The sequence below is a fragment of the Carcharodon carcharias genome, chromosome 14, assembly GCF_017639515.1.
Source record: "Carcharodon carcharias isolate sCarCar2 chromosome 14, sCarCar2.pri, whole genome shotgun sequence".
NCBI lineage: Eukaryota > Metazoa > Chordata > Chondrichthyes > Lamniformes > Lamnidae > Carcharodon > Carcharodon carcharias.
Window position 1 is genome coordinate 28,712,741 of NC_054480.1, and position 12,486 is coordinate 28,725,226.

The 12,486-nt window shown below is 42.6% G+C and overlaps 1 protein-coding gene across 5 annotated transcripts in view; it reads left to right on the forward strand.

Moving 5' to 3' along the window:
- Positions 1 to 12,486, forward strand: part of LOC121287294 (rho GTPase-activating protein 40-like) — a 154,935-nt gene that overhangs the window by 102,877 nt on the left and 39,572 nt on the right. For all 5 annotated transcript variants that reach the window (XM_041205039.1, XM_041205036.1, XM_041205035.1 and 2 more), the window contains exons 2-4: positions 3,220 to 3,413; positions 5,785 to 6,005; positions 11,424 to 11,514. In XM_041205039.1, coding sequence (XP_041060973.1) covers positions 3,242 to 3,413; positions 5,785 to 6,005; positions 11,424 to 11,514 — 484 coding nt within the window. In that variant the 5' untranslated portion in view covers positions 3,220 to 3,241. The remainder of the gene's footprint in view (positions 1 to 3,219; positions 3,414 to 5,784; positions 6,006 to 11,423; positions 11,515 to 12,486) is intronic.

Genomic DNA, 12,486 nt, shown 5'->3' on the forward strand with positions numbered 1-12,486 from the left:
TTCCTAGCTTCTGTATAACTGCCTGTGAAGAAGTCAGAGTGAAACGGTTTTGTGGAATTGCTGATGCATTAGGCAGCACCTTTCATGAGATCAGGATGTCTCAACGTGTTTTATGGCCAATGGAGTACTTTGAAAGTTTAGTCACTGTTATAACTTAGGGAAAATGTGGTAGCACAAACACAAATGGCAGTGTGACTAATGAGCAGTAATCTGTTTTGGTGATGTTGGTTGAGGGTGAATATTGATCAGGACATCAGGACACTATATGTTGTATTTAATGCAGCTCTTCTTGGCAGGAACCATGGCGACTGTGCCTATGTAATCATACAAGGCCCCACGTCTGTCTCTCAGTGAAGGAAAAATATCCCTGAGTTAAGTTGGAGGGTGGGAGGGGCTGACACTAGATTCCTGATCGTCAGCAGTGGGATGTCAATTAGGCTCATTAATGAACCATTATCCTTGAACCCACTGCAATTCAGTGGTGGTTTAGGGATTAAATGGTGCTCACACAGCTTTCCCACAACTCCCAAAGACTCCACAAAACCATAAGACATAGGAGCAGAAATTAGGCCATTCGGCCCATCGAGGCTGCTCCGCCATTCAATCATGGCTGATAAGTTTGTCAACCCCATTCTCCCGTCTTCTCCCTCAGGATCCTGTCAGGATTGCCATCAGTCTCATAAAGGGTGGTGCCGGAGTTGGTAGGGGGTCCCTCATTATCAGGCACTCCCAGTTCTGATGAAATGTCACAGAACTTAAATATTGACTGTTTCTCTCTGCACTGATGCTGCCTGACCTGCTAAGTATTTCCAGAATTTTCCGTTTTTATTTTGGATTTTCTGCATCCACAGTATTCTGCTTTCCCATTTATCCCACCTTGTGAGAGTGGCAGATTGGAGTATTTCAACCTGAGCTTTGTCATTTTATTTTAAAATTAAAATTGAAGGTTGTACATGTTTTAATATAATTTTGTGAAAAAAATAAATTTGACATATGGGCTACCTCTGTTAGACTTCAGCCAATTGATGAAGGATAGAACTGGAGCCTAATCTTTTATCTACCAAAAAGCTTTCCTTCAGCAAAGACATGTGCAGGCTGGATTGGAGAATAGGCTTTACCATGGCCTTGTCAACACTATGTTGGGTGAGAGGAGCTGTGCTTATTGGATATGGGTTGTCTTAGTTGCTTAACTTCTAGAGTTTGAACATTCCAGTATGCACCTCATTCAAGGTATTTGACTCTCTGCTTCAGGTATGTAACTGAGAGAGCCAATGTCAAGCATTTAGTTATCTCACAACTTCAGTACAAATGTTAGTAAAATCAACAAGATATCAAACAATATTCAATTAGAATAAGAGAGAAGGAAATTGTTACCCTTATGATAGTGTGGTACAGTAACAATGCTATAGAACGTTGGAATGCATTTATGAAAAAGAACTTGAGAATGAAATGATCTGCAGTTTCTTTATTTGGTCCAATAGATAAAATGTAAATTGGAGGGGCAGTGAATTAATTGTGTAAAATCATACTTGAAGAAAGTTATGATCGAACTATATAAATTAACAGAAATTCACTTTACTTTAACATCATCTTCAGTTCATGTTAACATTGTGTTCCATTTGATGCATTTATTTCTAAACCATTGCATTGCTTTGATGGTCAATAACTCTTTGGCAATAGTGGAATTTAGAATTCTATTTCATACAAAATCGATCTGAAGTATGGATTTATTATTTACTACTTTTGCCTCACTATTAAAGTAAGTTTCTGCATTATGTTATTATCACAGAATTGTTACAGTGCAGAAGGAGGCTATTCACCCATCACGTCTGCACAGGCTTTCTGAATGAACAACTCAGCTGGTCCCAATTCATGATTTTGAATATCTCTGCCAAATCTCCTCTCAGCTTTTTCTTCTCCAAGGAAAACAGTCCCAATGTCTCCAGTCTATCTTCATAACTGAAGTTCCTCATTCTGGAACCAATCTCATGAATCTTTTCTGCACCCTCTCCAATGCCTTCACATCTTTCCTAAAGTGCGACACCCAGAAATGGATGCAGTACACCAGCTGGGGCTGAACTATTGTCTTGTACAAGTTCAACATAACCTCCTTGCTCTTGTACTCTATTCCTCTATTAATAAAGCCCAGGTTACTGTTTGCTTTATTAACCACTCTCTCAACCGGTCCTGCCACTTCAATGACTTATGTACATATAGACCCAGGTTCCTCTGCTCCTGCACACCCTTTAGGGTTGTACCCTTTATATTGTCACTGCATCTTCTTCCTACTAAAATGAATCACTTCCTGGCCTGAATTTTACCTTTGGTGGGCCCAGCGGGATCGGGAGCAGTTGGGAAACGGGCCTCCAACCGCGATCGGCACCCAATCGCGATTTCACGTTGGCTGGCCAATTAAAGGCCAGCCAGCGTGAAACGCGTGCTGTAAAGCTTAGCGCTGCTGGGGTGGTGGCAGGAAGAGTGCGGGTGATGACGTTTCCATGGGTGCGGGTGAGCGCTGCGAGAAAGCTCTGTGACGGCAGACAGTTGTCACTGGGAGCTGCAGACCTGCTAATAAAGGTTTAAAAAGCTGCAAAAAAAATGCCTATGCAGCACAATCAATCACCTGAAAATATAACTGCTAAAAATGCTGTCCACAGACATTTATTTTTATTTTATTTCATAATGGAAATTTCATCCAGTCCTTGGATGAGCATTGATGAAAAAAATCAAACGCTACCTGGCTGATTCGACAATCCGCCAACCGTTGGACAGGCTACAAAAAATCGGAGACAGTTGAACCATTAATGGGCCTACGTGCCCTCTTAATTGTCGGCGGGCGCACTTCTGACTTTTGCCCACCGAGTGAAGTATTGCACAAGTGCGCGATGACTTCAGGATGCTCGCTCGATATCTTCTCGCGCAATTTCATGCCCGATCAGGTCAGGTGCATGCCCACTTCGGAACATAAAATTCAGCCCCCTATTTCTCCACACTGAGCTTCATCTGCCATTTATCCACCCATTCCACCAACTTGCCTATGTCCTTTTGAAGTTCTGTGCTATTCTCCTCACTGTTCACAATTCTTCCAAGCTTTGTATCATCTGCAAATTTTGAATTTGTGCCCTATATACCGAGGTCGAAATCAATAATAAAGTAGTAGTGCTTTATATAATCACTTTGCTTCTGTCTAAAACGGGTTTTATTTTTTGTGCACATTAGGAGGGAGTCAAGTCCTTCAATCATGAACCAGATGCAGCCAGTGCATTTCCAAGAGCAGCTGTCTTCAGATTGTTCCAGTTCTCAGGATTCATTAGACAACTTGTCAATGGATGACTTCTGGACTGAAGTTGAGAACATAAAGGAAAGCCGTGGGACTGAGTCAGATGAAAATGTTGATGTGAAAACAGCAGATGGTAAGCCACAAGGAAGTTAGGCATCAAAAGATGCCTAAGAGTAAGACAGATAGGGCATATAGAGTATCTAATTTAAGTACAAATTATTGCAGTGCAGTTCTGTGCGTAACGGTAATGTTGTTTGCACCAAATGATTAACTTGTCCAGTGGTTAGTCTAATAACACCCCTCTTACATTTGCTGTCTATGAGATAATTCCAGAAGATGTCAGTAATTGGATTACAATAGCAAAGCAGGAATGGGACTTGTACCGTAATGAGAATCCTTTGCATTTTATTAAAAAGAATTATGAAGCTTGGAAATAGACTGATGGAGGAATTTCTCGTAGGTCTGGATTATCTTCGGATGACTGCAGAATCCCTGCATATCTTCAGCAGGGCCTGAGTTCCACCCACCACAAGGTTGCAACCCTGACCCTAAGCAATTTTCTCGGTTGAAGTTGTTTTGCATTTATAGATGGTTCCCTGATTTCCATGTGGAATCTTTCTGGGGGTGAGGGATCAGACAATGGCTATAGAACATTTTATGAGGGTGATCCAATTGGGTTGTTTAAAATGACAAGGAGATTCAAAAGAATAGATAGAGAAACAATTTCTTCTGATGGGGGAAATCCAGAACAAGATGGTGTAATGTTAAATTTAGAGCTAAGCAATACAGAAATGAAATCAAGAAATAGTTCTTCTCAGAATTTGTGCTGCAACATTAGGGGGGGCACTTGCTGCACATGCACGGTTGCAGTCTCTCAGTGACTTGTTTTAAAACAAACAAGTTGCCTTGACAGAGACTAACAATAAAGTTCAAGTCACCCATTCTTAGGTCTGTGCAGTCCTTAACCAACTGCAAGTTTTTGCATCTAGCCAACCTATTGTTTATTAATTGTTACCTCTATAAAATATTCTCCTGACAAATCAGTAAATGATGAAGAGATATAATCAGGAAATTTCAGTGAATGAGATGGCCAACATCCAATAAATCAGAGGAGAATTGTTTGTAATATTTAGTTTAAGGACACATTTTGGTAAAATCCATTACAAATATGTAATTTGAAAATATTTAAGAAAAAGCTCACTACCCAATGTGGGACTTGAACATATTATCTTTGCATGGAGAATTTCAATAGTTACCATCTGAACTAGGTGGTTACGTCGGAATTCTGCACCAAGACGGAATATAAATGGAAACAATTCATTTTTGAGCCTACGTTTGAGCAAGGACAAGCCTGTGGGCACCTGAACAATGTAATTTGTAGAAAGTGGATGGAGTGCAAAAAAAAACTTGCTGCAGTGCCCATATATTGAACTCCTGCCTCCTACCTGAAAAGTGTCAGGAAGACTGGCACATGATCTGGCAGCTGCAATGTTGGCCAAATGCACATTGCGCAACTCTTCGTGACCTGGTTAGCAGCAGGAGTTACAATGTTGTCAGAAAGGGTAGTGGAAATCTGAAACTCACTCCCCCAAATAGTAATGGATGCTGGGTCAGTTGAAATTTTCAATAGTGAGATTGATAGATTTTTGTGCATGAATCAAGGGATACAGAAGAATGGCAGATAAATGGAGTTGAGATACAGTGGAGTCATGATCTAATTGAATATTAGAACAGATGGGAGGTCTTACTGCAGTTACTGTGCTCCAGTATTAAGAATACAAAAGATACATTTTAAATCATGTTTTGGTTATCAACTCTGTGACCAGTTTCAAATTGATTATTCATTGAAAGTTAACCAAGTGGTTCACTTGCCTGCAATCTACAGATTGCCCTGGAGTGTGATGGAATATCCTTCACTTGCCTGGATGAATGTACTCCAACAACACTCAAGAAGCTTGACACCATCCAGGAGAAAGCAGCCCGCTTGATTGGCACCCCAGCCACCACATTCAACGTTCAGTCGCTCCATCACTGATGCACAGTGGCAGCAGTGTGTACCATATAAAGATACGCTGCAGCAACTCACCAAGGCTCCTTCGACAGCCCCTTTCAAACCCTCAACCTCTAACCGCTTAGAAGGACACGGGCAACAGATGCAGGGGAACACTACAAACCTCTAGTGTCTGTCCAAGCGCATAATCCTAAATTGGAACTATATTGCCTCTCCTTCACCGTACCTGAAACGGCCCCCCTAACAGCACTGTGGTGTTTCTACACCAAATGGACTTCAGCGGTTCAGAAAGACAGCTCGCCACCACCTTCTTGAGGGCCGTTAGGGATGGGCAACAAATGCTGGTCTTGCCAGTGACACCCTCAGCCCATTAAATATTTTTAAAAAAAATCTGTTGAAATAGGTAGATTCTCATAACTTATTGCTGGCTGAAGCCAATGTTGACCTGAAAAGTGTAATCAATTGTTAAAGTTCAATATTACTTTGCTCGTAGATGGAGAAGTTGAGGCAGATTGGCTTCAGGCTGCTGGGCTCTCCACTCTTATCCAGGAAGGCAGCAGAGATGATGATGATGTGGTCCTGCTCTCTACTCTAACTCGCACGCAATCTGCAGCTGTACAGCGCAGAGTGGACAACTATACTCTGTCTATGAAGATAAAGAGCAAGCAGCCTGTACGAGATGTTAGGGACGTCTTTGCAGGACCGAAGTTTTCAGTAAGTGTGAACAGTCTATAATAATCAAATAATGTGAATCTTAATCGGTGTGTAAACCTGTTTAAAAGCTCTCAAGGTCTGATTTTAACTTTCCTCATGTCTGATGAGGGCAGCTCATGTGGGGATTTAACGTATCAGCAAGGTGGCATTTGTCTTGCTTACGTTGTACTTGCATCTTGCACCATTTTAACAGGTTTATTTTCAACATGGAAGGTTTTCACCCTGACAGGCAAAGATAGATTTAAAATACAAAATTTGTCATCCAGTGATGTTGTTTGGGTTCTCCACAAGTTTAATGCATGATTGAGTGTGTGATGCCTAGTGCTGGCGTCGCCTACGAAACACAGGGTTGGCCCATGCCCCCAGCTGTTTGGGAGCCTACCCAGGGGAAGAATGGCTGCCCTGCTGAAATTTGACAGTCAATTGGCCGTTAATAGGCTGGTGGCGGGTTTCCATCCCTCAGGGGCAGGAAGTCCCGCCTCAGATCTGCCAGCTAATTGCAGGTCTTGCAGCTCTGTAGTTCCAGCAATGCTAGGTGGGAGCGGTGGCTACTGCCGGGGCTACAGACAGTCTGCAATAGAGATCGCGGCTGGAGCCAGACACCAAGGTAAGTGGGGGCGATTTCATTGGGCTCAGGCTGGCAGGCCCTGGCGAGGGTTGGAGGAAAGGGGCCCTGATGGGCACAGATTACCCACAAAGAAAGTCCCTTCTCCTTGCCCGACACCAGCCTGCACTGCTAAAGCTACCGAACTTCCCACATGGTCTGGGCCTCTCCGTGTAGGCAAAACAGTGGTGAGGGTGGGATGAGGCCCTTAAGTGGTCATTAATTGGCCATTTCAGGGCCCCAATAACCCAAGGGTGGGTAGGACACCTGATGCCTGCACCATCCGCTGTAAGATTTCATACAGGTTGGGAGCGGTCAGGTAGGGGGCAGAAAGGACACCTGCTCGATTTTGCGAAGCTCCCCCCAGCCCCTAATACCACTCCCCACTCCCCTGGCAGGGGAGCATAAAATCCAGCTCCTAGTGTCATGCAGAAGCAGGTCAGGAGGCCATTAAGTTAGATTTTTATTGTCTTTTTGTGGGGCTGGCAGAGCAAGAAAACTTTGGGGTTCACCTGCCCTGTGTGTTGCCTGGCCTGGGCTTCTTTCCACTCTCTTGATGATGCTCATCTGCTGCCCTCACCACCCCAATTAAGTGACTATTGGGATTGTTCCTGTGGATGCCCAGTGGTGGCCTCCTTCTGACCATATTTCCACCTCCCAAGCTCAATTACTGCCAGATTCAAACAGGATTTGGGACTAGACTATAGTAATTTCAACTGGCCTAGTCCCCATGTTGGTGAGTCTAATGATCCCGTCACCCTTACATTAAACTCTTTGTCTCAAGTTAAAATCAGGAGTTTCCCATTAATTGAGGACTGTTGTATAATACAATTGCAACAGGCTTCCACTATCTTTTCTTGGTGGAGGTCTTCTGGAGTTACAGAAAGGATATCAGGAAAATCTTAGGAGATCCCAAACCAATTAGTTACAGTGACAGTGTTACAAGCAAATTCTTCATTGTTGCATAACATAAATATGGCAGATTTGACACAATTGCTGCACTACTTCTGTAGTATACGGGCCTGCAGTGGATGATCAGTAATGATCAAAGAACAAAGAAAAGTACAGCACAGGATCAGGCACTTCGGCCCTCCAAGCCTGCGCCGATCATATTGCCCGTCAGCTAAAACATTTTGCACTCCCGGGGTCCGTATCCCTCTATTCCCATCCTATTCATGTATTTGTCAAGCTGCCTCTTAAACACCACTATCGTACCTGCTTCCATCACCTCCTCTGGCAGCGAATTCCAGACACTCACTACCCTCTGCGTAAAAAACTTGCCCCGCATATCTCCTCTATAGTTTTCTCCTCTCACCTTAAATCTATGTCCCCTAGTAATTGACTCTTCACCCTGGGAAAAAGCTTCTGACTATCTACTCTGTCCATGCCACTCATAATTTTGTAAACTTCTATCAAGTCGCCCCTCAATCTCCGTCATTCTAGTGAGAACAATCCGAGTTTCTCCAACCTCTCCTCTTAGCTAATAACCTCCAGAACAGGCAGCATCCTGGTAAACCTCCTCTGCACCCTCTCCAATGCCTCCATATCCCTCTGGTAATGTGGCGACCAGAATTGCATGAAATATTCCAAGTGTGGCCTAACCAAGGTTCTATACAGCTGCAGCATGACTTCTCAGCTTTTATACTCAGTACCCCTGCCAATGAAGGCAAGCATGCCATATGCCTTACTGACTACCTTATCCATCTGCGTTGCCACTTTCAGTGACCTGTGGATCTGTACACCCAGATCCCTCTGCCCATCAATGCACTTAAGTGTTCTGCCATTTACTGTATAATTCCTGCCTGTATTAGACCTTCCAAATGCATTACCTCGCATTTGTCCGGATTAAACTCCATCTGCCATTTCTCCGCCCAAGTCTCCAACCAATCTATATCCCGTTATATCCTTTGACAATCCTCTTCACTATCTGCAACTCCTCCAACCTTAGTATCATCTGCAAACTTACTATTAGCCCAGTTACATTTTCCTCCAAATCATTTATGTATACTACAAACAGCAAAGCTTCCAGCACTGATCCCTGCGGAACTCCACTAGTCACAGCTCCCCATTCAGAAAAGCACCCTTCTACTGCTACCCTCTGTCTTCTATGACCAAGCCAATTCTGTATCCATCTTGCCAGCTCACCTCTGATCCCGTGCGACTTTACCTTTTGTAATAGTTTCATTCGCAGTTTTTAGTGAGTTAGCTGATCTGAGCTGGAATTGCAATTGGAGGATTACACTTGGGCTCTCTGCTTCTAGGTTGGAATGGAAAAGTTAGTTACTACTCCTGCACTTGATTTATATCACTGATCTCTGCTGAAAAGTGAGGTGGTTGTGGGTGAGGAAAAGAAAAAAGCTTGGCGCTGATGGGTCAAAAATGAGGCTGGATCATAGGGCAGAATCTGTGGTCCATCTAGTGAGGTTTTGCCCAAAGATGAAACCTCACAAAATTTTCCCTTTAATAGTAATGTTGTCAGGTGGAGAATGGTTATTTGTGTGAGCTACTTGTTGTCTCAGTGTCCCAAGCACTAGTGTCAGCAAAGCAGGAACAAAATTATCTGAAAGAGGTTTGTAAGAATCTACAAAAAGCAATAACCAATAATGAAAATAGAAAAAAAATTGCTACTGCCTCTATATAAGTACCTGGCTTTGGTGTATACCAGAGGTTTAGGCATAATTTGGCATTTATTTATCCTCCTGCAGATGTCCTAATCCTCCCCTCCTCATTTTACTGGTTATTGGCCCTGCACTAGGCTATTGTTTTAAACCCACCAGCAGCCCTTGAACACTATGCCCAAGAGGCCATTCTTCACAAATGTGTCATGAAATAGTGCCAATAGGTTATTGGGGCAAACCCATCAATTGAGTCTGCTTTTACCCGATATTCACCCGCACGCTATATGTGGCCCCGAATGATGATCACATCTTCTTCCTCTTAGGCAGTTCCTTGGGACCGAGGATGACTTTCTTCCACTCTGGGGTTACGGGTCCTAAGGTGACAAGAAAGCCCAATGCTTGATCCGCGCGCTCTGCCACAGATGGGGCAGATAGCGTTTGGTGAGGCGAGTGGGTGGGGTGCTCGGACTTCCGTACGTTCCTTCCGCTTGTGTGTGCTTGGTCTCCACATGGGTTTGTTGAAGATGCTCAAAATGGTTGCCACCTTCGCAGCTGCTTCAGTTTGGGCAGTCTCGAGCAAACGGCTCCTACAAATCGGTGTGGATGTTGCATTTTTTCAGGGACGCTTTGAGGACGTTCCTGAACATTTCCTCTGCCCTCCTGGTAACCACTTACCATGACGAAGCTCAGAATAGAGAGCTTGTTTTGGAGGTCTTGTATCAGGCTCTGCACAAGGCCCTCCCAATGTAGCTGGTTAACCATAACCAGTGCCTCAATACTGAGGATATTGGCCTGAGAGAGGATACTCATTTGCAGTGCCTATCCCACTATTGAATTTTCAGGATTTTGCAGAGGCATCGCTGTTGATATTTCTCCAGGGATTTAAGGTGTCTGTCTGCTGTACGTGTCCATATTTCTGACCCATAAAGCACTGCAGCCCTGTAGACCATGAACTTGGTGATGATCAGGTCCAGAAATCCAAAGTCATTTACCCATCCCTAACCAAGAGTCATCGAGACCAATTTCAGTATTCCAACACTGACCTGATTGAGATCAACTAACATAGCACAGATGTAAGAGGATCAGAGACCACACAATACATTTCAGGCAAGGAGACACTTAATGCAACATTATCTGGACAATTTAGTCAGCAACAACAGTTATACTTATCAAATCAAGGCTGTTGATATCCTAGTTCAAATGGTTCTTGTTCCTCATTGATTCTAGTTGCTACGGGCTGCTAGTGACTCCTGTTCTTCTTTTATCTCCCTAAGTCTTCTTGAAATCTGTGCACTGAACTTCTGCAAGTTCATTTTTTTTGCCCCCTGCTCTTCCTGTGTTGTTGTGTTCTGATCTTGTTATCTGTCTGTCAATGCTTACATTATCTGTAATTATGATCATGATGCATGCTTGTGACTCGTTATAGTCACGATCCAAATAGTATATCCTTAACACACAAACAATCCATCCATGCATGTTGTTCTAATTCACTCACATCATTTATCCTCAGACATCTAAAAGTAACCCTTCACCTACCAGGAATTCATACAAAATACAAAACTGCACATTAAAAGAAATTCATAGCACACAAAAAGTGTAAGAAGTATAAAAGATGCATAAAGTATAATAAGGTTCCCATTTCCTACACAGACTAGTGACCAAACCTGGCATCCATGCTCTGTATAGCTCAGTTGCCGATTGCCTAAACCAGTTGAACCATTTGGCTTTAAATAATTTTAAAAGGGAAATTTGCCCCCCTGGCTGACAGTATTTATAGTGATTGGTAATCAATAAACTATATTCCTGGCAGCAGAAACATTTGTGGTTATCCTGACTAGGAAGTTTGATCTGATACCTATTTCCCTGTAGTGTCATTTGTTATGTCAAACAGCCAAGCCATTGTGGTTGATACTGCACGCTTAGGTTGCAAAAATTGATAGTGTAAGAAAGATGACAAGGTTCTGCACTCTATAAGAAAACTTTTGAACAGTATATTTTCAGGTCGATCAACAGAAGTTCCTGCCTTATAAACATTGTTAGATGACAGATAGGCATACATGTGCACTTTTACAGTTGTTTAAATATTTTGTGTGTGCTTTACTGGCAGTACAGTATATGTATAAAACACAATGCTTTGGTAGTTCTATTCATTTACATCAAAAGTTCCAATATCTTTGTGGACTGTGGTACTTTCAGAAAATGCAAGATAACCAAAGTCCAGTTATTGACGCACTGCAATCAGACCAGCAACTTGACCATCTGCTACCAGATAACAAGAAAAGAGAAGGTACATCTCAACTTCCTTTAATCAGAGGTTTGTCTTGTAGGGAAGAATGGTGTAAGCAAGAAGAATTTATTAAGTTTAAAGTTACAGACCATTTTTCTTTCACATTGACCAATGGAAAAAAGAGTTAGCCTTGGGCCTTTTATGTTAAGAAGGGAAGTATTTCTTATGCCATTTAATTTTTCTCCCATTTTACAGCTTCAGACCTTACTGCAGTTGAGCTGATGTAATTTCTGTGATCAGGCTGTCGCCAATACCACTATTGCTTGCCCAAAATGAAAGTGGTAACAGCAACCTGCTAGACACCACTCATCTTTTTTTCTGCATTACTTTCCCTCCATCCGTTCAAAAACTTTGGGGATGGGGGCACTGGGTTGGGTGGAGAGGAAGTGGTGGGTGGAGAGGAAGTGGTGGATGGGAATGCAAGCTATGTTACCTTGTGCTTCCCTGTGTAGGATGGTGCAGTCAGGACTTCAGCAGAGTGAGGAATTGAAATGATGTTATTCTAATTGACATCATTGCAGGACAGTGATATATATGTTGCAATCACAAAAACATTTGTTATAGTTCTGTTTGTCTTTAAAAGGGGTTGTTGGAGGGAGTGGATGGGGGGTGGTGGTGTCGTGGAAGTTATTTTTGTTTAAATGGCACTTTGAGGCCAGGGATTTGCAATTTGTTCATTTCAAATGCCTCAGTCATACTATTCAGTTATTACTGTATGCTGTAAAAGAAAAGCACATATTTGTGTAGTGTGTTGTCATTCATGTGCTGGCTGCCATGAGATTTAATGTTTGTTTGAGTGATTTGGAGCTCAAATTTGAACTCATAAATTATTGATCCTTTGGATTTTTATTTTGATACTTTTTATCTTTTTCAAGGCACTTTTATTGACATCTGGCCAGAAATATTTGTGCATCTTTGGCAATTTATTCTTACGTTGCATAGAATAATTCCACTGTCCCCAAAATCAGAACT